The sequence below is a fragment of the Numenius arquata genome, chromosome 22, assembly GCF_964106895.1.
Source record: "Numenius arquata chromosome 22, bNumArq3.hap1.1, whole genome shotgun sequence".
NCBI lineage: Eukaryota > Metazoa > Chordata > Aves > Charadriiformes > Scolopacidae > Numenius > Numenius arquata.
The window spans coordinates 2,418,403-2,444,523 of record NC_133597.1 but is presented as its reverse complement, the minus strand read 5'-3'; the positions used below and the strand labels follow the sequence as shown (position 1 = coordinate 2,444,523).

The window sequence follows — 26,121 nt, the reverse complement described above, 5'->3', positions numbered from 1 at the left end:
TAGTTTTTCTAAGATGCCTTGTGCAATTAGCAAGCTGAAGTTGAAGCCATTCCAGAAACTGCAGGCAACCTAGGATCTGGCATTTCGGTGACAGGAAATGAATGCAGATGCAACTTTCCCTTTCTTCAGCAAATGCCTAACCTGCAAAAAAGTGTAGAAGTTCATAACGTACCATCTGAAGCTGTGCATGCAGACACCCCAATACCTACATACACACACTTATATACTAAATACACATATAAACATACCAGAGACTACAATAAGCTCCAGAAGCCTTTTAATATCTGTAGTCACGAAACCCAAACATCCCTTGAGATTTGCTGCCATTATGTGAAAGAACTACACATTGACACCTCCCCTCAGATGTGTTAGTACCAGCTAATGCCTGCTTTTTGTTCCTCGATTATGGATTTACTGAAGTGGGGAACCCCCAAGCCTACACCACTGCAATGTCAGACTCATGTCACACGACTTGTCCTCACGGTTCTCCTGGTAATGACAGACAGCTGTGATTAGACAGACAGCTGCGCACAGATGTGTTAGGAAGCAGCAGAAATGTGGATCATGTACCTGATCCCCAGCTTTTCCAGAAGGAGCCATGTGGATTGGCTGATCGTTGTCTAAGTTTCGGATGCTTGGGTCTGCCCCGTGGTCAAGGAGCAGCTGGACGATTTCTTTCTGGTTCTTGTCATGAGGCAATGCAGCTGCCATGTGCAAAGCTGTGTTGCCATGTGCCTAACACAGTAGAAGAAAAAGAAAAAGAAGAAAAAAAAGTAATAAAAAAAAACCTCCTGATAAGCTGTGCCACTTACTCAGAATTGGAGACTCATGAAATGAGAGCTGAAGAAGCTTCACATGATTACTTATTGGGAGGTGAGGGAGTATCCCTGCTCTGTTTCTCCCACGTATGGATGCTCATGCAGGAGATTTGTAGCTTTAGATTTTTCTCTCTGATAGAGCACTACAAACTGGGGGGCTTTGAGGCTTCGGGTATCGCTAACAAATAGTCCTGTATCAGCAAGATTCCCAATCACTCTGCAACCCCCTGCTAAATCCTCATGTGCAACCCCTCACATAAGCAGAGACCTGATGAGTTATTTGCAAAAGAGAAGGACAGAGGCCATGTAACATGCATATTTATCCAGGAGAAACAATAGGAACTATTTAACTGGGAAACATTTAAGTCAGTCTAAGGGACACAAACCACATTATGCTGTGCTACCATACGTGTGTATCACATATGGGCTATGCGAGGATTGACAATAGACGACTCATTTTTGCTCCACACATCTCCACTACTCCCTTTTACAATCACTTTCAAGCGTCAGAAAGTTGCAAAGAAACCTTGACAGAAGCGGAAGGTAGACTCAATAGTACATAGGTTATACGCGAGGCTCAGATTGATCTCTTGGATATTAGGCATCTTTGACTGTGTGAGTCCTCCCAGGTCAACAAACAAATTAAGAGGTGCTTTGAAAGCTGTCCTGGTGGTCCAGCTGAGCCAGAGGTCAGCAGCCCATGTCCCTCAGTGACATCGTGTACTGTGGACCAAACAGGCCTGGAGGTGGCTTGGCTCTGCAGCAGACAAAATAAATCATGCTGGGCTCCAAACCTTCTCCTAGTTCATTTCCAGAGTGCTGAAGGTAATGTTTGGCTTTATTTTCATGACACTGTCCTGCCATGAAGAAGAGTCCTGAGGTCAAGGGCCTACTTAAGCATATATTGACTCCAGCTTTTTCAGTAACGGGATTTGCACAGAAACAATCGATAAAATTTGTTGTGAAGCCACGGGGGGGCGCAGGGCGAAGCATGCTGCATTTTGTTGCAGAAAAGCTCTGGCATCACCAGACCGTGTAGAAATCTGTGCCCCTGCCTAGTCAGGTATGACGGGTAACGGTTTTAAATGAGAAAAACCTAATAAGCAAATGCATAAGCAAGGTATTTTTAGTCTGCAAGAAGTCTCATTTGGGCAGCTGTATATTTTTTCTCTCAGAAACAATCCTACATTGTCATGACCTTGGAATAGTTGGACAAAAATTGCAACAGGTATTCCAGTTGTTAAAAGGAATACGTGTGACTTTCAGGTCCTATTTAACACTGAGATATTCGGGACACTGAAGCATAAAAAATCCCAGCAAAATCTTAACAGCTATTCTCAGACAATACATTTTTTACAGGCCCTGAACAAGCAGATCCTTGTCAATTTTATCATCTCATAGAGTCGAGGGATCCTTACAAGCTCTTTATAGGACTTCTTGTTAAAATGGAAACATCTGCATTTGTTTGTGTCATCTGTGTGGCAAGAGCACTTAGTAGCCTCCAAACCCAGGCATGGGGCTAAGAAAACAAGGCAATCTGTCAATGCCTGATCTTGAAGCCTCCCATTGACTTTATTAGGGCGTATGTGAGACAATGGTCCAGAGCAGTACTATGTGGGCTCTAGGAATCCTTCAGGTGGAAAATACTTCCAAGGCTTCAATGCTTTTTGCATTGTGAAATCCACAAAGAAATGGATTTGGAATGAGACAACCACGGCAAGCAGTGGCTGAGCCACAGAAGCCAAAATATGGACTCCAGGATCCCCGTTTTCTTGTCTTCATACTTGGAAGAGCAAAAAAGCCAGGACGAGTACCAGAAAGCCTTGCCATCATATTTTTCACTGTCCCAGACAGCTCACCAACAAGGCTGAGGACTTCAAGTGATCCTATCACAGCAGGAAGCTCTCACAGAATTGTGATCAAGAGACAAGAGCAGACTCCCATGGACAAGCTAGCACCTGCCTAATGGGTCTTAAAAGATACAGAAAGAATGTAGTGAAAAGGCAGCCTAAAACCCTTCACTGTACAGAAAGACAGAAGCTCCATGTTATTATCCACATACACAAAGCAAAACATTTCCTCCAGTCCAACAGAAAACTGTAGTGGGGGGGAAGTGAAGCTGCCCAGTATCTGCTTCCCAAGTGAGCAACTGAGTTGATAGAAAACATTCAACTCCTTTCCGATGGACAGAAGCACGTGGATGCTCTAGGGAGTACAAGTAAGGCTAAGAGACTGAAACTGTTAAAATGAAAAGCTAATACACAGACTCTCTCAAAACAGGGATCCCTAGCTTTGTCCTCCCCTTTCTGTCCTTTATTGTTCAAGGGCACCCTTCTGCAGAAGCACCCAGAATCACCCACTTAGTCTTGCTGAGAGGGGGCAGCTAATCAAGAGCCAAAGCCCTGCCTGATGGTGCAGAGCAATGTCTCAGCTAAGGCACAGGAATGTCAGGATTTTTGCTTAGGAGGATGGGTGAAACTGATACATCTGCAAGATAGTGTCACTGCTTGGTATCTGCTCAGAGGTGAAGTATGGGGCAGCAAGGGGATGGGTGACACAACAGCAGCACTGAGAAAGTTTCTAGCTTGCTTTATAAAACCTAGGAATGGCTGTGCCTCCAGAAACCCTGCACTGAGGAACCAATGTTAGCAAAACTTCATCTCAGTAAGCAGGGTTGTATAGAGTGCCAAAAGCAGAGTCTCGAGCCCCTAGAATCAGAGGTAGTCTACTTGCCACAGTGCCTAGGCTCTCACATGCTCAGAAGGATGCTGCCTGGCTTCAAAGAGCTGGTTTCCGCATGCTTCACCTGCCTGCCAGTGTGAGCCACTGGTCCGCTGCCTACAGCACATGTCTGTCTTCTGTTACTGCTCCTGGCAGCTGTTAGGGTTTGGTCAGCCCTGTGAATATTTTGATACTCCAGGCTCAAACTCACAGGCAACCATCACAATAACCAGTTTGTGCCCAGGAACAAACAGAGCCAGAAACCTTGCAAATAACATTTAAGGCAGAAAGAGTCACCATCTCCCTTAACTGAAGCAGGAGCTTTGTCCTTCCTATGGATGGCATCTTTGACAGGTGAGATTACTCAATACATGGCTGCCCTAAACTGCTGTCCATCAGTATCATCAGTATTCAGTTGCTGCCAACAGCAAACCATTGCATCGTTGCAATGGTTTCAATCTTCAGCTTAATGTAATAAAGTTCATGTTCCCCCTCTAGTAACCACTTCCCACATCCTTCCTCTTCCCTGGCTATCCCGCACTCTCATTCTGTCAGCCTGCATTTCATGACACAGCTCAGAGTTTGAGCCAGTCACTATTTTCCAGGTGAAGTATCTGTTTACTGTAAAATGCAGTTTTAGGTTAAAAAAAATAATTTCACATTCACAAACTGTTGCTCTTTCCCTCCAGAAAAAACGTGTGTGGGAAGAGAATAACTGGTGTCTGCATGACCTCACAGATCTTCTAACACCTCTGTCTGCGTGCAGCCTCCCACCACAGTACAGCTCTCGCACTGCTGTCGGCATCTCCGCTGCCTGTGGATGTGCACACAAACCCTGTCCATGCATGGCCTGACTCACCTTGTTGTTGACAAAGTCCTTGGACTTGAAAGCATTCAGCTCCAAGAAGTATCTGAGCAAGGAGATGTTCCCATCCTGGACTGTATAATGAAGAACTGTCTTGTTGCTTTTTACATCCTATTTAAAAACAGGAAAATCAAACAAAGTAAGGAATGTTCTGCAGAACAACCTGAAGATATTACATAAATCCATTGGAGAAAAGTCCAGGCCAGCTCTGCAGCCAACGTGGAGCACCTCCTTCCTTTCAGTGGTCCTCCTACTGTCCAGTATTTGCTTCAGGCTGCAATAAAGTAACTCCAAAAGGCAGCAACAAACTCTGCAAGCAGTCACTTCAAAGGGAAACAGGCTTGGTCTTTCTGTCAGCAGTTCATTCTTTCTCCAATTCTATAGCTTGAGCATAGCACAAGCAACAGCAGGGCAGGAGAGAGTTCCCAGACAAACAAACAGGACAGAGGTAACTGAACCCATCCCTTACCCGGCTGTAGATGGAGGCTCCTGTCTGCACCAGGAGGTGGATACAGGACTCCAGCTCTTCACTCTGGTGCTGAAGATCTTTCTGCTGCTCCTCTGTCAACTTCTGGCAACCCTGCTCCCGGAGTAGGGCATTGTGGGCCAGAACAGCACAGTGGAGCGGCGTATGGCCTGGAAAACCAAGTATGGGAGGAAGATATTGATGTACAGAGAGGAAGCGAGGGCTGGCGGGAGAGTGCATGCATGTCTGCATGTGTGTTGTTAAGGCATAAGGCCTTCTCTGGTTTCACAGGTACCATATAGGTTGTATAGACACTTTCTGGGGCAGTCCAGCAGGTACACGGTTCCAATTGTGCCATTGAATCATCAGCACCATTGAATTCTGTCAATTCTGTGCGCTCTGAATTTGAGCGCACAATGACAATTCACCCCCAGGCAGTTTCTGAGGCCACTCTGGCCTCCTAGCACACCACCAAAGACCACCGACCATCAGCCAGTGAAACAGTCAGTATGGCTTTTAATTTTTTTGATACCACTATAAAATATTTGTAGAAAGGGTTTTACCTTCAAAATCCTTCATTTCTAAATCAAGAGGGAAACCTAGTGACAGTATAACCTAGAAGCAAGAGAGAAATGGAAAAGTTCAGATCAGTAGAATACTGTCCAAGCCAAAAATCAGTCAAAATTAACAAAATTTTAAAACAAACAAACAAACAAACAAACAGATAATTATCATTTAACTACAAACTAAGCCCTTATTTGACACTAGATTTCACTGCTGTGAATCTGTTTCCTCGCAGGGACACTCAGTGTTACACAAGATGATCATGTTCTCTAGTTTCCTAAACCCCTCCTAAGTATAGTATCCTATGAGATTCTCCACTCAGAACAGTAAAATTAAGTCACTGCCCCCAGTCGAAGAGTGCTAGCCTCCTCGCTTTCACCCTGGATTAAGCAAAGGCACTAATAACACCAATTCATATTTATTCTGAGTTATTCTTGGCAAGGATAAATGAAAATCTCTCCTTGACATGTACAGCCAAACTTTATTACCTAAAGGTTTGCTGACATTGGAAATTCTCAGACTGGATTTATTTACTTTTTCTTTTTAACGTGCAGCAGATGTGCAGCACTGTGACAAGTTAAAACCACAGCTTGTTTCAATGCCTGCAGCAATGAGGATGCAGAGCCTATAAATGGCATCAAAGTGATCTGCAGATGAACAGAGAGCAAAGATTATAAAACTCTTTATCTTAAGAAAATTATAGATTCGATGTGATGCAGCCAAGTAGCTCCTTGTTTATATTATTACAGATAATGCATTTTTTGCTCTTGATTGAATAAAGCAAGTTGTTCACATCTTGGCTGAGAATTTTTGCAGTGCAGCGACTCATCCAGAACCTTATCAAGTTGGACAAGGAGCAGGACAGAATCCTTCTGCTGAAAGATTATCCAGAACGGTTAGGCTTGTGCTCTCTTTTCATAACAATAATATACAGATCAAATATTGACAAGTAGCTCCGTGCTGCCTGATGATTAGAGATAAGATTGTTAATCCATTAGAAAAAGCAATTAAAACAAACAAACAAACAAACCAACCGTAAAGCATTTCATGGCCTTGGCTGCACTGAGAAGCAAGCCTGAGTGCGTTTTCCCTTTTTATGGTAAGGGGAAAAAACAACTCAAAAAACACAAACCACCAGAAGGCACTCTGGGAGGCTTTGTTGGAATCATCTGGATGTAAAACACTTTTCCCCACTGAATGAAACACCTGTTTTCCAAAGAACTCACAATGTTACACATTAACTGCCTGCTCATGACTCAACCCAGGGCACGTGCAAGGCAGAGTTAACGAATAGTGGAGATGGACTGCCAGCATGCCAGGTACCCCCTGGCACTTCCACTGACACATCCCTCATTCTCAGAGGACTCTGTGCCCTGCCTTCAGCTAAACTCATCCGCAGCCATGCTGCTGCAATAAAACTCTGCATTGAAGCTGCCTATACTCTGTCACGACATAAATGAAGGCAGGCACATTTTATACATTCCATTTTATGGCCAAGAGCTAAGGATTTAAGAGATGTTCCAGTATGCTTCTCTCTCCTATATAATCACTTCCAAAAATTCCCACGGTGCCTTTTCTAATGTGCTAAGTTGCTCTTCAGGGCTGTTACAGTCTGGCTGGCACACAACGTAGATGTAGACCCTGTCTACAGAGAGATGTGTGAAGCAATAGGGAAGCAAAGATCTGGTCATATAAGTTATGAAAGTTCTGGTAGATTTTGGCCATACAGGAGCATTTAGTTTCTCTCGTGCCCTGGAAAATCTTCTCGATGGATCTTGGTTTTGCATAAAATCTGAAAAATGTGTCTCATTTTGAAGGCTGTGTCCATGTTGGCTCTGTCTGCAGGGTCACATCTGCTCGCTCTTCAGCTGGCTTGAGTCTGGACACAATTCGTTGCTCCCATCTGGATGACACTGACATCAGGAAGGGAGTCTCACAGTGGTGTTATTGCTCTCTCTCCTCACAGCCCACAGCTGCCTGCAGCTTCTGAGGAGGCATCGGTACAACACTGGGGTCTCAAGCCAGAGCAAGCACACTCTGCCTGGCCTGCTATCAGCAGATTTAGAGCTATGATCTGCAGAAAGAATTTATTTTCCCCCACTGATATGCTAAAGCCATTTCCTCTGTAACAGGAGGCTGATGTTAGCTGCAAGTATAGTCCTAAAACAGGAGTAACCTGGGAAGTCAATTCGTGACACAAAGGAAAAGGAAGCTTTGGTCAGTCTTCATGGCTTACTGACCTCTCGCCTGCTGAGACAGTTTTTTAAAGACAACAATATTGAGACTTTATTGTAGGCTTATATTGCTAGCCATTAAAACCATAAAAGCTTTTCCTACCTGAAGAACTTGGGCATACCCATACGTTGCAGCAAGATGTAAAGCCGACTGCCCTTTGTTGTCCACAGCATTGACATCTGCTCCTGTCTGGAGCAAATCGTAGACAATAGCTGGCTGCCTGGCAGTGACGGCCACGAGCAGAGGAGTCTGAAAAAAGCAGCACAGCAGGTAAAATGTGAGAGTCTAGAAGCAGATGCTATCATAAAAAAGGAACAGGGAAAGGCAGTCTGGGCTGAACAGTGTCTAGAATCTCAAGGATTGTGGTGCATAAACCAAAACCATCTCACAGGCAGGTTTTCAATCCCACCTATTAGTACCCATGGTGTCATGAGATGGGGGGCATTTCCCAGCTCCTGCTAAACTCCCTCCAGGGTTCTTTGGCCCTAATTTGGATGACAATGAAAGCCCAGCATTTTTTAAACACTGTTCATGTCAAGTGCAACGCTCTTAGCAGAAATCTGTTGTTCATAAAACCTTTGGTCTCGGGCACTACTGCCAACATATACATAGATCGCTGGCCCAGTGTTGTCTTAGATCACTCTGTGAACCACGGGCTGAAAAGAGAAAGAGGTCTTTCTCATCCCACCTAGTTTTAGGATCCTGCCAGAGGCACCTAAGCAAGGCATGTCAATGCCCAAGGCTACCTTAGCAGTAACAGAGAGGCGGAGCTGGGTTTTACAGGGCATCAGTTGCTGTCAGTCATACAAAGCCCATGACCATCCCAAACAGTGCTGTTTGCAGGAGAAAACGGTCCATATTACCTTTCCTCTGTGTTCCTTGGCATCAAGTCTTCGCAGCAGTTTCATGCGCTCTGCAGCTGCCAATGTATACGCCCTCATACCTTTAGCTGCATAAATATGTAGAATTCTAAGACAGTAAATAAAGATACTGATCACTGCTTGGCCACGAACCACCCTTGCAGCAAAGAGTTTTACAGGGTAGCATAGCCACTTTGGGGGTTTTCTACCCAGTGTTCCACAAAACCATGCCATAAGCCCCATAGAGCTTGACCTTGCAAGTACCCACTCCCATGGAAAGGGCTTCCTACCTCAAAACAACTGCAGCTTTCAAGAGCCCTCAGCACGCCTGAGCTCTGGCATGCTGCCTCCTTTCCACTTCAGCACTTTCAGGTGAGATTCACCCTTGTGCTGGGAAGTATCGAAGTCCTCCACAAAGCCTAGTGTTGGGGCCCAGCGTATCATATAGTGTGTATGTATCACTTGTTGCGGTGATACAACCTTGTATGCATCAGTGATATCTCACCAGCCAGGGTAACAAACAGTCTCTTCGAAATAGTGTATCTGTAAACAGCCTGTTAAGCGCTACTTCTTTATAAAAACTACGAGTGAGAGGGACCATGTCCTTATCTTGTGCATAAGACAAAGAGTTGTCACAATCCATAGCAGTTATGGGCTTGCTGGTGACATGGCAAACACTTCACTGCTTCACTTTGGTTGCCTGGCTCTATGGCACGAGCTGGAGAGAATGAAACAGAGCTCCTCGCCACTTCCATTCCCCCGCGTTCTATTTACAAGTATGCTGGCCATACACAGGTAGTTCTGCAATTCCCCTTTGCACGTGAGGAGACTGTACTACAGGCATTTGTACCAGCCCCCGGGTTCATTTTGCTCCAGACAGCAGCTTTTGATACTTTTTAGTCAGAAGGTGGTAGTCAGTCAGTTCTTTCCTCAGGTAGTTTTGTACCCCAGAGCCATACCTTGCAATTTCAGGAAGGAGAAATGCAACTTTACAGCTAGGCTGATTTTCAGTCAAGCTCAGCATTAGCTGTGGCTGCACACGCACATCCCCAGGGATGCCAACAGAGGGTAACAGCGATTGAACTAACATCTGAACTGCAGGAGTGCTTCTGTAAGGACTGCTGCAGTTCACAGTGCCTCCGGGCCATACCTGGATCACGGAGTTCCTCCTTAGTCTGCCTTAATGCGCAAAACTAGCAGAAAGTCTAATAGCTAATCTGTGGTTCTAGCCTGTGCATATGTTATTGAACTAAATGATCGCTAAATCAATGCTGATTACCCTTCAGGGTAGGAAATAAAACACTCTAGGCGTATGAAAGTTACTGTAGATCTTTATTGAAATAAAGATTTTGTCTTTTTCTAATCAGAACAACCCAGAAAGAAATTCTGAAACAGTTCATTGTTTTATATTCACACACAGAATTTACATACATTGGAGTGAAAGAAATTTAAAAGCAATCTTAGCAACCACAGGCTTGATTCACAACTGCATTATCCCAGTTTTACCTACTGAATGTCTTTGTACTTATAAAACTGGAGTAAGCAGTGGTGAACTAAGCTCCTTCTAATTAATTTCTTTGCTGGGTTTTTCTGCAAATGTAAGCCACTAATTTCAATGCACCTGAACTACTGCTATTTTCAAACAACTTTATGATCACTTACATGATCTATTGCTTATGTCTTCCAGATTTGTCAATATTAAATAACAAAATATGCTTTGGAAGTCCTCAAGACTTTCAACCTGAGCTTGCAAACCTCACTCAGGCATAAACTGTAAGGTCACTTAAAATACTGCCTGGGTGGCAACTGGAGTGCTGGACACCAGGTAATAAACAGTGCAATAAATTATTCTGCAGTTCATCTTGCAGATAATAAAATCACCTAAGGATCCTGGGCTTTATAAAGCAGAAAAACCCAGAGAAATTGTGTTCACCAGATAAGAGCCCCTTGTTTATTAAGAAAACAATAAACAGAGTTAGAAAGGGATGTATCTCCTGCAAATATATTTGCCTGTGGCATGGCACTCCTGAACATCAACAATAATATTTACAGTTGTGTCAGACCAAGAAGTAAAGCTACTTATTCTCCAGGAAAGAAAATCAGAAAGCTACAATGAAAATGTGTGCACTTGTGGGCCTGGGAGATTACAGCACAGAGAAACCTTCCATAGCAGTAAGGCACAAGAGCGGTCACTAAGGTTCCTTGGCTCAGCATGACATCACCAACTTCACACTCAAATGCTAGAGAACGAGCGAAAGTATTGCTGGCTAATAGTAATGTCATTAATTCCTTGTTAGACTGAAGTCCAGATTTTGGAAGACCCTGTCTTCTCAATGCATCAGTAGAACAAAACTACGCTTTACATTTTTGCTATTTTCCGAAGGAGGAATTCAACTTAGGAAAGAAAAATGTCAATTTAGGCCCCCCAAATGTTTTCTAGTGGCTTAGATTAGGTAGAGGCTTCTTCACAGAAAGGACAAAGACACACACAAGGCATTTACACCGAGCTCTGGAAAGCAGTCCTACTGAACTAGGTCTTGTTAATATTTAGAGGCAAGTGTACCCTCACCAAATGCTATAGTTGGCCACAGCTACACTATAGTATGTTCATTTGAGATCAAGCCCTGTGTCCGAGAGTGAAAGTCACCTCGTGCTGACGCTGAGCACAAGAACTATGCAGTATCAAAAGCCTGCCTGGGAGGGGCATCAGGAACTGTAACAGCAGAGAAATCTTGTGCTGGGCCTCAGGACAAAGCAAGTTTCACACAATACACAAGTCATGGCGTGCTAGAGGTGGACACTGAAATCACAAGTAAAGTCCCCTCCACACTCAAGCGTGCTTTTCCTCTGTACTCAAAACTCCCTGTGGTGCCAGGCGGAGTACTGAGTAGGTGAGGATCAGACCCCAGATGTGCAACCTAAAGCCCTTCAACAGAGAGAGCATGGTTTAAAACATACGTATCATTGTCTTCATCTTCTAGAAGCAGCTTCTCAATGGGCAGTGTGCCAATGACTCGTCTGGCATCCTCCAGCTCCTGGGGGGCTGGTTCAGGAATGGAGATCGGCAAGGGCACAAACTGTGGCCCAGAAAGCGTGGAAGAGGCCGGCTGGTACTGCAAAGTGGAGGCTGGCAGTGCAGAGAGGGGCTGTGCCCATGGGAAGTATGTGAGAGGTGGCTGCTGATCCGTCACCTCGAGCTGAGGCACTACAGTGGGGGTGGTGCTTCGGGGCTGTTACAATAGAAGAGAAATAAAACAAAATAAAACAATTGGCCAGGTGGGGCAGGGGGAGGACACAAAACAGCAGACTAAGGATGCTCAGTCTCACTTTTAACATCCCTTTTCCTGTCTCGCTGGGTAAAGCGTTATACTAGTGTGACAGTTTTCCCACGCTGGCTCCCATGAGAGTGGTGGCTGTGGCTGTCCCAGGTGCTTGCTACCAGTAGCTCACAGTCATGTCAAGTTCCCTCTGAATTTCTGTTCCCACTCCCACCCTCGCTGTAAGCCCATGAGACAGTTACACCCTGTGCTGAAAACTGTCTTCTTTGACAGTCTGTCTTGCAAAAGTTGAATGCGTGGGGACAACTTTGCTGCCGCAAGGCTGACGGCAGCTTATCGTGGCCTCTGCGACTGACCAGCCCCTGTCAGCCAAGGCAGAGCCACATTTGAAACGCTAGCCCTTCCTCAGCAGTGGGGCCACAGGCCACAGGCACGGACCTTTGCTGATCTGGTGTGTCAGTTTCAGCAGCTGAACTGAAACACCAAAAGGAAAATAAGCAGCTTGACTTCAATTGAAACAGAATTCTCTGCCCTTCTCCTCTAAGGAAGAGCAAATCATCTTGGATCAGACAAACAGATTTTGTCCAGCCTGAAACCAAATGTTCTGCTATGTTTACAAGCGATTTTCTCCTTGCTCTTCCATCTTTAAATTGCAATTTTTGAGAAATTTATTGCCAAGTCATTCTTCCTGCTCCACATGATGGGTATGTTTCCTGGAATCCCATTTACTTTTTTTTTTCTCTTTTAAGTTTGGAATTAAAAAGTGAAGAAACCCCTGGGTACTGCTCAGATCTCCGGTGGGACTGTTCCCTAACTATTTGTCCAGATAACAGCATTCATTGACCATAATGTGCATCCACTCAGTGAACTACTTTAATTCTGCTTCCTCAGGTATTCCAAATCCAAGCCGAGGAACAGCTCCTCAAGTTGGAAGCGATGACAACAGTAAATATAATATTCTCCATTATCCCTGAGCTGCAAACAGTATTCTCCTACAATAAATAACTGTTCATAGACTTGAACAAACTCAGGGCAGTGGCAGCCCTGCTGCTGACTTGATGAGAGATGACTCATTTCCCAGGACAAAAGCAAATAACAGTGTATGAGTTAATAACATGGAAAGTCTGGAGGAGTGCAGAGAGCTGGGGAAATGGCAGTGAAGTATGCCCGACTGCAGTGTAATCACAACTTTTTGTCCTGCTCAAAGAATGCTAATGTCAAGCACAGTGCAGACAGGTTCAATGCTAGAACCTGGCATGGATACAAAGACACACAAGGTTATAGTCATTAAATTATGCTAATTACATCTAGCACTTCCCATGGCTCTTGCTAGAAAGTGGGGAATTTGCTGTCGTTTATACCTAGGTATTTTTGACTTACTGCAAAATTGGTGATCAGCGGTTGAGAAGTGTAAGTCAGAACAGATGAAGGTCCAACCAGTGTGTAACTGGGACACATGGGCTGAACATACATATCTGCTGTGTATGGACAGCTGACTGCTTCATGGGACACATAATCAGGGTAAGTGGTCCACTGAGTTAAAGGCTGTAAGGATGTGGGAGAGGGCTGGGAGATCCAGCCAGAACAGAGTGCTCCTTCATCTGTGACAGGCAAGGCAGAGGCAGGAACATCCATATCAATGCAAGGCTGGCCTAAAAAACAGGAGAGGATTAAAATCAGTTTAGCATAGCCTTCTCTGCAGCAGGGCTGACAAACACTTAGAAAGTCAGGAAAACATTACCCATTTGTGAATAGGAAGGAAGCGGTTGATGGGGCAAAACCACCTAGAAGAGAGAAGAAAAATATCCAGGGATGAAGACCGTAAGTATTAAATTCAATCTGAGAAGCAGTGGGGGGCAGAACATATTAGCTATTATCAGATACTACATCAATTTGGGTGCCTGAACATTCCCACTTGCCTCTACAGAGGGGCCAGAAGAACTGAGCCTGGCAGCCACTACACATAACCCCAGCCCTGTTCAGAGGCCTAGACACAGTCCACATGTCCCTTCAGCTCAAGGGGGCCTTAAAACAGTATTTAAACCTTGTGTTGCAGAGGGAATTCAGCCTCTTCAGAGAGGAGACTGTCAATCTGCCTCCTCTTGGGGGGACAGATAGAGGTAGGCTGAAACCAACAAGCAGATAGCCAAGGATGCCTCTGATCTTTTTTTGTGCTCTTGAGCAAGCTGCTTAACTTCCAAGCCACTTTCTGTTCCTAGGAGTTAGATCCTGCCAAGTGCCAAGCACTTTCACCCTTCCATTAAATCAGTGGTGACTGAAGGCGCTCAGCACCCAAAAGGCACTCCACCTAAAGTAAAGATACATTTAATGGTATCTCCAACCAACATGAGGCTGCGTTGCCTTCAAAATGCTTTAGAGATGCAAAGATTTCTTTTATTGCCAAAGCATCGCCAGCTGGTGCCAGGGCTGGTCAATCATTTAGCTACCAAGGAAGAATTTTCTGCCTGTGTTTGTTTTTTCTCCTACCGTTGTAGCTGCCGTTGCACCAGCATTATGAACATTTCCCCGTTTCCTTTTCAATAGCTCCTTCACTGGCTCTTTCACACGAACACCTTGATAGGGGCGAGGCTGTGGCGGCTGTTCTGGAGCAGAAGCTGAGAACAAAGAAAATGCAGGTAACATTTATTTTCCTTTCCTGCCATTTGCCCTGAGCCAAAATCCCCAAGGCAGCCTGCTTGTCTGCAGGCTCTACTAGCCAATGTGGCTGGAGCCTGGACTCATACACATTTTGTTCCTAAACTAATGATGTCTTTTGCCCCATACATGACGTCAGAAGGCACAGGCTTTCTCTCTACCTTTGCTGCTTTGCAATCACACAGATTGATCATGAGGACAACGTAACCTGAAACAAATATGCTTGCACTTCCCTCCAGATCTAAATAGCTGCAGCAATACCATGAAACTCAGCCCCCATTTTTTTTTTTTTTTCTCTATTTTTTGCAAAACAGGATTCACAGATAATTCACAGTAAAAGAGCTTGCACAGGCCTCACACTCGGGACAATCTGGAAGCCAGAGCTGGCAGTTTCCCTGCTGTGCTGGGAGATGTAAACATCAGAAGCCGTGTCCTATCAGGCACAGGGTGGAATGAACATGTTCTGCTGGACAAATAGGCATATTGCTCTAGACATTTATGAAAGCCAGGGAGGATGTAGTAGAAGGAAAAGGGGTTTCTGCTGTTACGCAGAGGATAATACTCCATTCCTAAAAGCAACACCTATCAACAGACCTACAGACCTCCACCTCCTTGTGGGGATGTATTTTATACATGCATGAAAGCAGTAGTGAGCCACATACTACAAAGCAGGGTGAAAAAGGGCATCCCTCTTCAAAACTTACCAGCCAGGTCAACAAAAATAGAGAGGCAACAAATACGCTGATTTTCCTCAAACTGTCTCTAGATTAAACCTTTCATTCTGCTGCCTTCAGTGAAGTTTCAGTGCAATAATTGCGATGTTCTACTTTTTTTTTTTCTCCTTAATCCCCAAGCCTAACATTCTGTTTTCTTTAGGCTTCTCACTAAAATAGCATGTTTATTTTATTCCTCCTAACTCCATTTGTGTGTATCTGCTTTACGTTCCTTCAATGCCACTGATCTGCAGTGCAGCAATTTACACCCACCTGAAGGACAAATCAGACTGAGTATACCCAAGAGGCGAACAGTACAGATTGCTTAGTAGGTATCTAGCCTATGACATAACATAATTGCTGGCCAGGTAGATACATAAAAAAGTAGAGATTAGATATTCCAGAGAAATAGATTATATTCTGTACTTAGACACAAACTATAAATGCAACCCAGATTAGAAAAGCATCCTCATTTGGAAAGCCATTTAACTTATCCCTAGTTTCGACATGTATACCTCATAGCTTTTGAGAGCAGGACCACAGGCACAGTTCTGTTCCAAACAGAGTTTTGCTCGTAGCCTGGCCAGGACATTTAGAACTTGGTGAGCTGGGACACAACACAGTTTTGCAGACAGTTTTATTGACAACACAGCTCAGAGCTTATACCCATAAACTCTGCTCTGTTTTGAAAAGTACAGCTTACAGCCAGCTAAAAAGGCCTATCACTAAGCCTAGTGACAAGTGAAAGTAGAGGAAGCACAGTTTTTCAGAAGCTGGTATTATCCACCCATATTTTACATGAAGTATTTGGAGGCAATTGATAGCAGAAAAAAAACGTAGGATATCAAGGCTTGGGGAGGCCTGATATTTGTAAAGCCACTGATTGCAATAGTGGCTGCCTGCCCCTTTTTACTGCACTTTGATTTGTAAATATGCTAATTGATAAGTTTCCATTGTGGACATTCTTTGTGGGACTTTAAATTGGGTTACTTGCATTCTTGTGAATCCTGTGGCTTCGGAAATGAAGTTAACGAAGAGAATTAAGGTTGTTTTAATTCAGCATACAAGCATCCACAAGTACTTTTAATATAATTCACATTTTGCTGTTTAAATGTAATTGGTATTAATTTATCTGAGTGCAGACAGTAGTACTAAAAAGTACTGTGGTTTGAACTGTACTGAGAACTCTGAAAAGGAGCTGAATAGAGGAGGTCTGAAATAAAGACCATCACAAAGGTGCTTTCTTGGTCTTAATATTTAGTTACATTTGAAACTTATTTATTTGTACTTTACTGAAAAGCTGTTCAGTCAGACATTGCCACTGTTCTTTATGCTGCATGAAAACATCAACAGCACCAAAGCAAATAATGAGCTCTGCTACAGATTGCAGGAGAGGCAGAACTGTACCGCCTGGGTAGTATCTTACCCCCGAGTCATCACACTGATTTCAAAGGGCCTCCTTGCAGAATTAGGGTGGGGAAGGATGGCAGTTTCTGGCTCCAGGTTTGGGGGATGGGAAAGAAGAAATTTACTGTAAAAGCTGACAAATATACCTATTCAGAGTTTCCGGTGTAAGCAGAATAACCAAAAAAAAAAAAAAAAAAGAAGAAAAAAAACCCAAAGTCTGCAGAACATATTTCAGTTCCCCCAAGCTGACCTCCAGAAATAAAAATAATGCTAACACAGCTGCTTTTCCACTGTTCAAGTGTGTACCAGGTCTGAGCATTACAGACAAACCACAGCAAAATTACTTTTGGCTTCAGAGTACAATTCCTCATAAAGTAAAAGAAATATGATCATTTAAAAATAAAAGCATTTTGAGAAATAATGACAATGAAAATACCCTTTTAAAGGAAGTACCTGGATATAGGAGCCTCCAACTCGTTATACCAGGGTTGTCGTACTAAACCATGAAGCCTGTCTTGGACCAGTATTTTTAAGTCATTTGCTGCAAATGCACCAAGGTCCGCATGCCCAAATTCCATTCAAACAAATAAAAGGTACAGTGGCGTGCGTGTTCCAGTGCTCAAGTGCCCACTGTGTTCTAGCTTGTCTCATACAATTCAAAGACCACAGAACAGCCATATGCTGTTCCTTAGGCACTGGATCTTGATTTACAACTGCTATCTGATGTTGGAGCAGTATGGAGCATCAGAAGCCAAGAAAGAAAAGAAGGAATCTAATCCAACGAGTAGGAATCTTTACAGTATTTCTTACGTGCAAATATATTTTAGCTCATTGCAATACTTTTTTTCAGGCAGTCTTACAAATCCATGGTGTGTGTATACGCTCAGGTTCCTTTCAGCAATGTTATCACTTACTGTATTTGTTAAATGTCAACAAAAGCTTAGCACAAACCCTGAAGACCTTTGAGTAATCTTTCAAAATGGCTGGATAACACAACAGCTAATAAAAAGGTACCAAAAGCAGCAGTCTCACTAAGTAACAAGTGACAACAGAAGAAAGTCCATAATGATGTTTGATTCCAGACTGCTCTGCAACTCAGCCTGAAAGCGTCAAAACTGCACAGAGAAGGTTGAAGGTTGCCAATTTCAGTGGACTCTGGGTGAATATTTGACAAGTCCATTAGTGCTGTTGTTAAGATCAACACACCAATCTCTCTACATTAGTTATCCCTCTGCCAATTGGTTTGCAAAATGTAATTTTTCCTGCTGAGCATGAATCCAAGTTGTGCTGAACATAGAAGGCATAGCCAATGGGGATCTTGCTGTTGGCTTTTGAGGAGTAGCTCCAACCCCAGCTCATGGGCTGACAAGAGCTTTAGGAACATTCTTCACAAGACCCTTTGCCCAAGATGAGCAAAACCCTAGGCAGACAAATGTGTTGGGTGGTAATCCTATAAACCCCAGCCTCCAGCTTTGGAGAACTTAACTAGTTGAGATATGTCCTCAGCATCTCTCATATCATTTTGCATGATATTTGTCATCGCCAGCTATTTGTCAGGACAGTACCTATATGCAGATAATAGTCTTTTTAAAGACTACTTAGCATGAAATGCTGGTCTGAGTAAAAGATCAGACAGGGAAAGCATACCAAGACATTGCCAAACAATTAAACCAAGCAACTTCAAAATGCACCTTGTCTACATTTTTATATAACCATTGCAGATATTGAAGGGAAGATAAAGGTAAAACAGCTGTTGGAAGACTGCAAGTATTGAAGCGTGTCAAGTTTCAGATCACTAAACTTCATATTAGCACCACTGGCCTTCACACACACATGAACTGCAAATCAGTTGAAAACTTCATCCCTTCAAACAAGTAAGAATAATTTCCCATCAGGCCAATTTTCGGTTTGAAATACACTGCTAATCTTTAAGTTTGCATGACTACCTGCCTGCAACAGCAAATGACACACTTGTCACTTTTTCGTAAGATTTACTGGCTTTTTTTGCTCACAGGCTGACATGTGATAAGCTTATCAATTGATCAGCATTAACAGTGTAAATATTTTTCTCTTTTCCTCTTTCACCTCCAGTATAATAAAAAATTGACAAGAAACACAATAGAAAACTTTTTCTTATTTGCAGTAACAGCAAAAAGCAAACAATAACTCTTGAATAACAAGAAAAAATTAGATTTCAATTAACAAACTAGTGCATTTGTTAATCTGTCTTAGATATTGAAGACCAAATTACTTTAGGCAGCTGCTGACAATTTTATCATACACAGTGAACTTTGGCTAATAAAAAGAAAAAAAGTGGCTTAGCTTTGTATACATTAGTTGGATGTTTAGACTCTAATCAAAACCTTTTTACAATAAGATTTTACAATCACTGCCCATTTATCAGGGGATTAAATATTTTATCATGGTTTTCTGCATTTTACATTGACTTCAGATACAGAACCCTTCAAAAATATATTTTAAAAAGTATTAAAGCTAGTAAAATTGTTTTGGGTCTGCTACTGCTTTGGAAATGAATCGTGTGATCAGAGCTGCCATCAGAACTAAACCAGCTGCTTCTGTGATATTGATAATGTTCCACAGTACATCACGGATCACCGAAAAGCACATCGATAAAACGTAGCTCTTAACAGCTAGACAGGCAATCCTTCGTATGAGAATTATTTAAACAGCCTCCCTTGTACTTCTAACCATTCATAGTAGTGGATCAGCAAGGAAAGATGGGGAAATCTAAGTCCAGTTCTTAGCTCTGCCAGGGTCCCTGTACAAAGTCGAGGGAATTGGTAGATCTCTGAAGTTTTTCAGCTGCCAAGGGTAACTGCTTTAATAGAACTGTCAAAAACACTTTTCAGTGGTTATAGAAATCCCTGCAAAGGAAGATCTGCATTCCTTAGGCAATTGGATTCCCCTTGCAAACTCAGAACTTTACAAATGTGTGCAACCAGAATAAAAACAGGCCTTGTCCCTTTTAGCTTTCTTGTGTTTGTACTGCTTTTATGACAACAACCTGCCAGTCTCCAGGGAGGTATTTAGGTGGTGCTGGAAAGGTAATCCGACTGCAGCCATTCTCATGGCAACAGCCAGAGCTTGGATGCCTTGACTCTAATCACAACATCAGCACTCATTTGCGCAAGGCAGTAAATAGTGTAATATTTGTTCAGGTCTCTGTGCTCCCTCAAGCATAGCCATCCATCTGGGAGGCTTGAAGTGCATTGCAGAATGAGGATTCCCCAGTCACAACCAGAGATGATAAGCCCTGTCCTTATTTGCTGACCAATTACACAGTTTCCCTCAATATGTTTCTAAGGGTGAAAAAATGGAGTGATTTTTCTTTGTCTTTGCTTTGTGGTAAGTCAATGGCAGGGAAACAAAACACTGACATTCATTTAGCTGTCCAGGATCACAGATAGCAACATGACGGGACCACTCAGGAGAAAGGTTCTTTATTTCAACTTCATCCCTAGCCCTCAGCACCCTCCAGACCGTGTCCCTTTTTTAACTGATCCAACCAGTCAAAAGTGAAACACTCTGAAGTGACCCATCTGCAACTCATGCCCTTGGAAACAAAAATCAGTTATTTCTACCAAGATCCATCTTAGTGAGTTGTGTTGGGTGGCTACTAAGAACCAGGTCCCTAGTACCTGGTCTAAATTGACTAATACAGACCTGACTGGTGCCAAGAATAACCTGCCATACTGTGCTCAGACACAAAATCATGTGTACAGCATTGCCAAATAAATAATGAAACAACTCAGAAAATGTTTATCTGTATTCCACTTGGCTATTGCTTGCTTCATTACCTTCCATCTGAAACTATATGTCTCAAGGCCCCAGGTTTACACATCAAGGCCCATTTGAAGGACTGACCGTGCAGCTCTTTTTATGCATTTGACACATCCCAGATCTCCTTTGAACTGTTACCGTTATTTTTTGTAGACAACACTGACAAGGAAAACTGGACTGGAGTGGATTATTTTCTGCACTGTTTGTCCCACTAGGGGTGGTATTTCAATAAACATTTAGTTAAATGCAAAGCACAAGGCAAACATCTGGGCAGAGAATCTGCTCTACAATAAACAGAAGAACTCAGAGCATGAGCAAAAGAGCCGAGTGATGGTTCATTGCTCAGCATAAGGAAATGAACTGGGGAGGGTTCTGAGCATAATTAAATCAATAGACTAAATATTTCACTTGCTTACCAACAACTCAGTGCAGCATTTGACTATGTCTCTGCTCTCTTACATAGCATTATAACTACCAAAGGCAGTGAAACATAGCAGTTTGGCAATAGAATATTTCAGAATTATGCCCAGTATATTTATTTTCAGCTGTTTATCTGCATTAGGAGATTGCCAAGAATCAAATTAGCCTTGGATTCTAGCAGATCCATGTGCCTTTGTACCCTGCCTGCACCATTCCTGGGGACACGGTATGCTTCTGGCTACTGTCCTTTTAAAAAAGATCTTCTTCACAGCTGCAGATGGTCTAAATGAGTGGAATTTAGGAGAGCACTGTGCAGAACCTACATTCTGTTCCGGCACTAGGAAAGTGTTGCAGATCGACAAACAAAATGTTAACTTTGTATTTTTCCAGCTGGGTAGAAACAAAATCAAGGGGAGATCTGAAGACACTTGGGAAACAACATGAAAGGCTGGGTAGCAATCCCTGCTGCTTTGATTATTCTAACAAACAAACAAACAAAAGGCAAAAGAAAGGAGAAAAAAAAAAAAAAAAAGCAAAGCTGCCAAGTACCAAATAAGAGTTGGAAGCATTGGCCATGTAGCCATGAGGGCTACCAAAAATTATCTGTTTCAGAACAAGAGAACCCCTATTACAAAGGGGAAGCTGAGATAGACAGAAAGTGTCTTAACCATAAGTCTCACCCGCACCTCTTAATTCCTCCCAACCCATAATACTCTTTCCATTTTAGTAATGCAAGCTTTCCATTGAATTGCTTATGTGGTCATTTGTAGAGCCTTGCACCTGCTTTGTAAAGCATGGATGGGCTCAACTTTCATACTATCCATCTTTCCCAGTGGGGTTTTACCAAAATTAAAACTCACAAGGTGCAGCTTATTGCAGTTTCACCTCTCAGTCTCATTAGCTGATACTTTCAGAAAGGCTGTATAGAGCCCCACATCTGTTGTGGGCAGAAAGGCCTTAAGCACTTAAAAAGCATTTGGGAAGAGGTTTTCAAAGGTGCAAGTTCACATGCCTCAGTCGCATGAGAATCCAAGCAGTCAGTGGAACAGCTAAACAGCTGATTGTCTGCTGAACATGCAGAAGTCGCATTGGACTGCAACAGGAGTAGAATGTCCAAAGTATTTTCACCTAGCCAAAAGCATCACCTAAATGTGAAACTCCTGCAGAATTTCAACCTGCTTGCATACCTTCTCATAACAGAAACCATTTGCGTGAAAGGTATGTTCATTTTGTTTTCAAAACACAACATGAGGTAACTATCTGGATAAAGACACGTAAGAGGAAAGTAGCTGGTGCTGCCCATTAGAAATTTCCCATCCCTGAAGCTGGGCTATAGAGCGGGCCTGCTTCCATTCAGCAGAATCCTGCCAAAAGCTGGGAAGCCCCGACCAGTCACTTCGCTTCTGCCGTGGGAGGGGATGCTTTCAGGCTGAGACACTCTCTGGGGTTTTGCTGAGCGGAAGCGCTGGGCCCCGCTCCTGCAAAGTGCACTGTGCCGTGACCCCGAGGGAACGATTTCCAGTGCGCAGGGCCAGCCATGCGAGACTCCCTGGAGGACAAGAGCCTCTGACCATAGCAGCTGAGGGCAAGGTCTGTTAGTTTTCCTTCTGTTCCTGCAGGGCTTTCTACAGAAGGGTCCCCTGAAGAAGCGGGAAAATACCCTTCAGAAGGTGCCCGTGAGAAATGCCCTCTGGTGAGATCACACCTATTTAAATGAGTTCTTGTGTTGCTCTTGGGATTTCAGTTTGGGAGAGTTCTTTGCTATTTTTTTTCTTGTTGTTGGGTTTTATTTTTATAGCTGGGGAAAACCTATGGAAATGATACCATTCCTTCTGAAACCTCCTATTTTGCTAAAAAACAATCTTAACCCAAGTCAAGGCGTCCTGATGGAAGAGGCTGTCAGGACTTCTATGTAGTCTCCTTTCACACATGTACAGATAGAACAAAAATTTCTCCCTCTGCCTTTGCTTTCAATTTGGCACTGTGCTTGACTGGAACTGCAAATGAAGCCCTGGCTGGGGAACCAACTCTGTACCAGTAAGGTAAGAATGCTTTAGCATCCAGCATGCCCTCTGCTTCCTCTGGCAACATAATGGTACATAACCTACCTGTATCCCCGTATTCCCAAGTTATCCTGCTGTTTAAGCGTGTAAAGTTGGACTTAATAATTGTCTTATTCTTTAATCCAGTCTCCTCCAGAAACCAGGTCCGTACTATGAAATTTGCAAAGAAGCCTTAGGAAATTAAATGCCGGATTCCAGGTGACTTTCACCGACACTTCAGTTTGTGCCTCCCTTTGTCTTTCTTCTGCCTCATTTATTACAGAATCCCTGCTGTCTCAGACAGATCCCAAGCGGGATAAAGGTCTCTTTTACACATGCCCCAGTACCTGGTCATATGCCTCTCTAGTCTGATTACTCCATAATACAGCAGCTTGGACCACGGGGAAGTAATTTACCTGCAGGGTGAGAAATGTCAAAGCCTGACATCCGTTCCTGGGAGTGCATGGCTAGGTGTCAGCTTAGGTATCATTTACCTGGCTGTCTGGCAGCACAGCACCACAGGTGTGCAAAACAAAACAGTTGCTCTTGTCAGGTTTAGAGCCATCTGTTTCTACACTGAATATGGGATGCTTTGTCCCATACTTGGTGAAAAGCTTCACCCACCTCTCAGAAGCTCCCCACAGACTTATTGCCCATCTATCCAGGATGCTCTTTTGCCAGAATACTTGAGTAGCTCATTTTGGTTTTAACTGTACTGAAACTCTCTGCATGGCAGAGGAAAGCTCCTCCTATTTCCTAGGTAGGAACCAGAGCAGGGCCTTTATGCTCTCACATTAGCCTAGGGCTCATGCAAGCACACACAAAGTTCCCTGGTCACCCACACTGCCCCTGCATCAATTTATAATTTGGAGCAAGCCAATGACTTACATGGGGGCACTGGGACATCCATGTGGTCACAGGTGGTTTGAACCAGATGGTGCAGGAAACTTGAGGCCACAGCTGGTCACACTAACACGAAATATAGGTGCACCAGAGACACCAAATGGAGACTCATAAACATACTAAGAAGTCTAACTTCCACTGAAGCCTTTGGGACTTGGCACCTGAATACGTGCACCGACCTGAACAACCTACCTACAGTCGCACGGGGGGTCTCCAGAAGAGCAGGCAATTGCACCCAAGCTGCCTGCATCCCAGTCATCAGAATACTCTTCCTGTCTACCTTCAAAGCCAAAGCACATAATTCATTACTGCAATGGTGTAGAAAAGAAGCAGAGTTAATAAGATAACAGTTACAGGTTGAAAAAGGAACCCTAACCATGCAATGACACAGCAGACAAAGAAAGCAAACGCCAACAGCGAGCACAGACTCAGCCAGGAGCCACCTACAGAAATTTCCCCTCAGCCCCTTCTGTGTCTTACTAAGCATAACGCCAGGCTGCTCTAGCAACCAGCCCAGGAGTCAGAGAGAAGTCTGGGCACTCCACTAGCTGCTCCATCTGACCGGTGTGAAAAGGACTTCCTCGGCAACGCAAGTCAAATCAAAGCAGTTACTATGTCTCAAAACCGCCAGGAAGCATTGCTGGAACAGGAGATTCAAGTCTTGAGAAGCTCGGGGACAATGGAGGGACAGGCAGGTATTGGCCAGAAGTTGTCATATCTAGAAACTATCAACAGGGAACGGCTGACATCAAGATACAGGTTTTGATCTCTTCTCACACAAGCTTGTAATTCCTGCTTGCCTTTGAAAGCACTGCACGTGTCAAAAGAAGAAAGCAAAGGAAAAATAGCAGTTCAGTTACAAATTTTGTTCCACTTAAAACATAAGGTTGTTAGTATTGCTTTGTCATTGCAGGGAAAAAACCAAAACCAACAAGCAAACCATTAATGGACTTCTGAGATGGAAGATTAGATTCAAGATTTGAATCTAATCATCTTGCAGTATGCTCCACATCATATACCTAACTGATTCTGAGAACAGCACAAGATAAAGAGAGAAAGAAGGTGTGTTGCCATAGTGCTCCCGCTTGCTGCTTAATACTTGTCAGAAAAATTGAAACACGATTGAATAAGCAGTCAGAACTTCTTGCTACAGCACGTTACAGTCTACAGCATAATTTCACAAATATGCACTTGAGCTTCCAAAGCGTTCAGCTGAAAAAAAGCCGGAGAAATGAATCACAGAGAAAACAGACTCAACTGCTAATAAGCTCAGAAAGGCATATGCATAGTAAACTAGCCTCTGAGAAACCTACAAGCTATTATATAAGAAAGATTAACGTTAATTCCATATGAGATAAGTCACTGGCAAACATTTAAGAAATTAGCTTCTTTCATTCAGGTATATTGTATTATTCCAGGTTAACGGAACATCATGGTGAAATGTGAAGGATGGCAGCACAGTTGCAAAAATGAGCATCGTCTACAGATCCATAGAGTGTGAATGAAAAACTTTCAAGAAGCAAACACCTACCTGTATTATGATCAGTAAACTATTTGAGCAAAGGTGGGCCAAAAGGAATGAAATTACCTTGAAAACAAGAAAACTGATTTCCTGTAAAGTCATAACTGTAATGCCCTCAACTGCTTTGTTCCTTATCTTTTCTATTAGTTGAAGAAAGTACATATCAAAAAAGGCACAGAAATAAGATTTCTCACAGGTTTCACTTTTAAAAAGGAAAATTTTCTGGTATGTAACCACTGTAACCTTTGATATAATACCTGCATCCTGTTATTGTTTTTATGAATCATAGTCTTCCACTTGATTCATAGTGATGAATGCCAACAAAGCAGCAATGCCGCCCTGTGTTAATATCCCTGTTGGAAAATTAGCATCATGCCTTATCACTTGCCTCTCGAGCCATGCATCTCTTCATGAGTATTGTCTCCCGTGCTATGCTAATGCTCACTTATTCATTACAACCTTCAGCTTTTATCACAGTTACGAAAAACAAATCAGAGCTCACTTACATTTTTGCCAGTGCATATTCTGTGTCAGGACGGAGTCTTTTTTCTCTTGAAGATTGCTTGGCTTTTTAATAGCTAACGTGTGTTTGACTCCTTTACGGGGATGTGATAACTGACTGTCAGGATGTTTCTTTCAGCTTTTTAAAAGCCCCATGTTCCCGCTGAACTCTGTGATGTCATCACATCCTCCAACCACAACCACTTCTATATTTTCCCTTGCTCTATGTTGTTCTTCATGATGCTAAACAGTTCCTCCAAGAGCAGTGAACTCTGGAAGGTATTATGCACAGAAAGGCACTCATAATCACCAAAACATATTTGAACAATCAAACCTGGAACCTGCCATTC

The 26,121-nt window shown here is 43.2% G+C and overlaps 2 protein-coding genes across 2 annotated transcripts; both read right to left on the bottom strand.

The window, feature by feature from the left end:
* Nucleotides 1-69: 69 nt before the first annotated feature.
* On the bottom strand, nucleotides 70-8,610 carry NFKBID (NFKB inhibitor delta). The gene is made up of 7 exons (XM_074162509.1): nucleotides 8,533-8,610; nucleotides 7,772-7,918; nucleotides 5,434-5,485; nucleotides 4,874-5,040; nucleotides 4,399-4,515; nucleotides 571-735; nucleotides 70-141 (listed from the first exon to the last, which is right to left on the bottom strand). Exons 1-7 carry the CDS (start codon nucleotides 8,608-8,610, stop codon nucleotides 70-72), a joined length of 798 nt encoding a protein of 265 aa, XP_074018610.1.
* Nucleotides 8,611-11,447: 2,837 nt separating this feature from the next.
* On the bottom strand, nucleotides 11,448-23,310 carry POU2AF1 (POU class 2 homeobox associating factor 1). The gene is made up of 5 exons (XM_074162276.1): nucleotides 23,262-23,310; nucleotides 14,295-14,422; nucleotides 13,549-13,591; nucleotides 13,188-13,459; nucleotides 11,448-11,759 (listed from the first exon to the last, which is right to left on the bottom strand). Exons 1-5 carry the CDS (start codon nucleotides 23,308-23,310, stop codon nucleotides 11,448-11,450), a joined length of 804 nt encoding a protein of 267 aa, XP_074018377.1.
* Nucleotides 23,311-26,121: the final 2,811 nt, after the last annotated feature.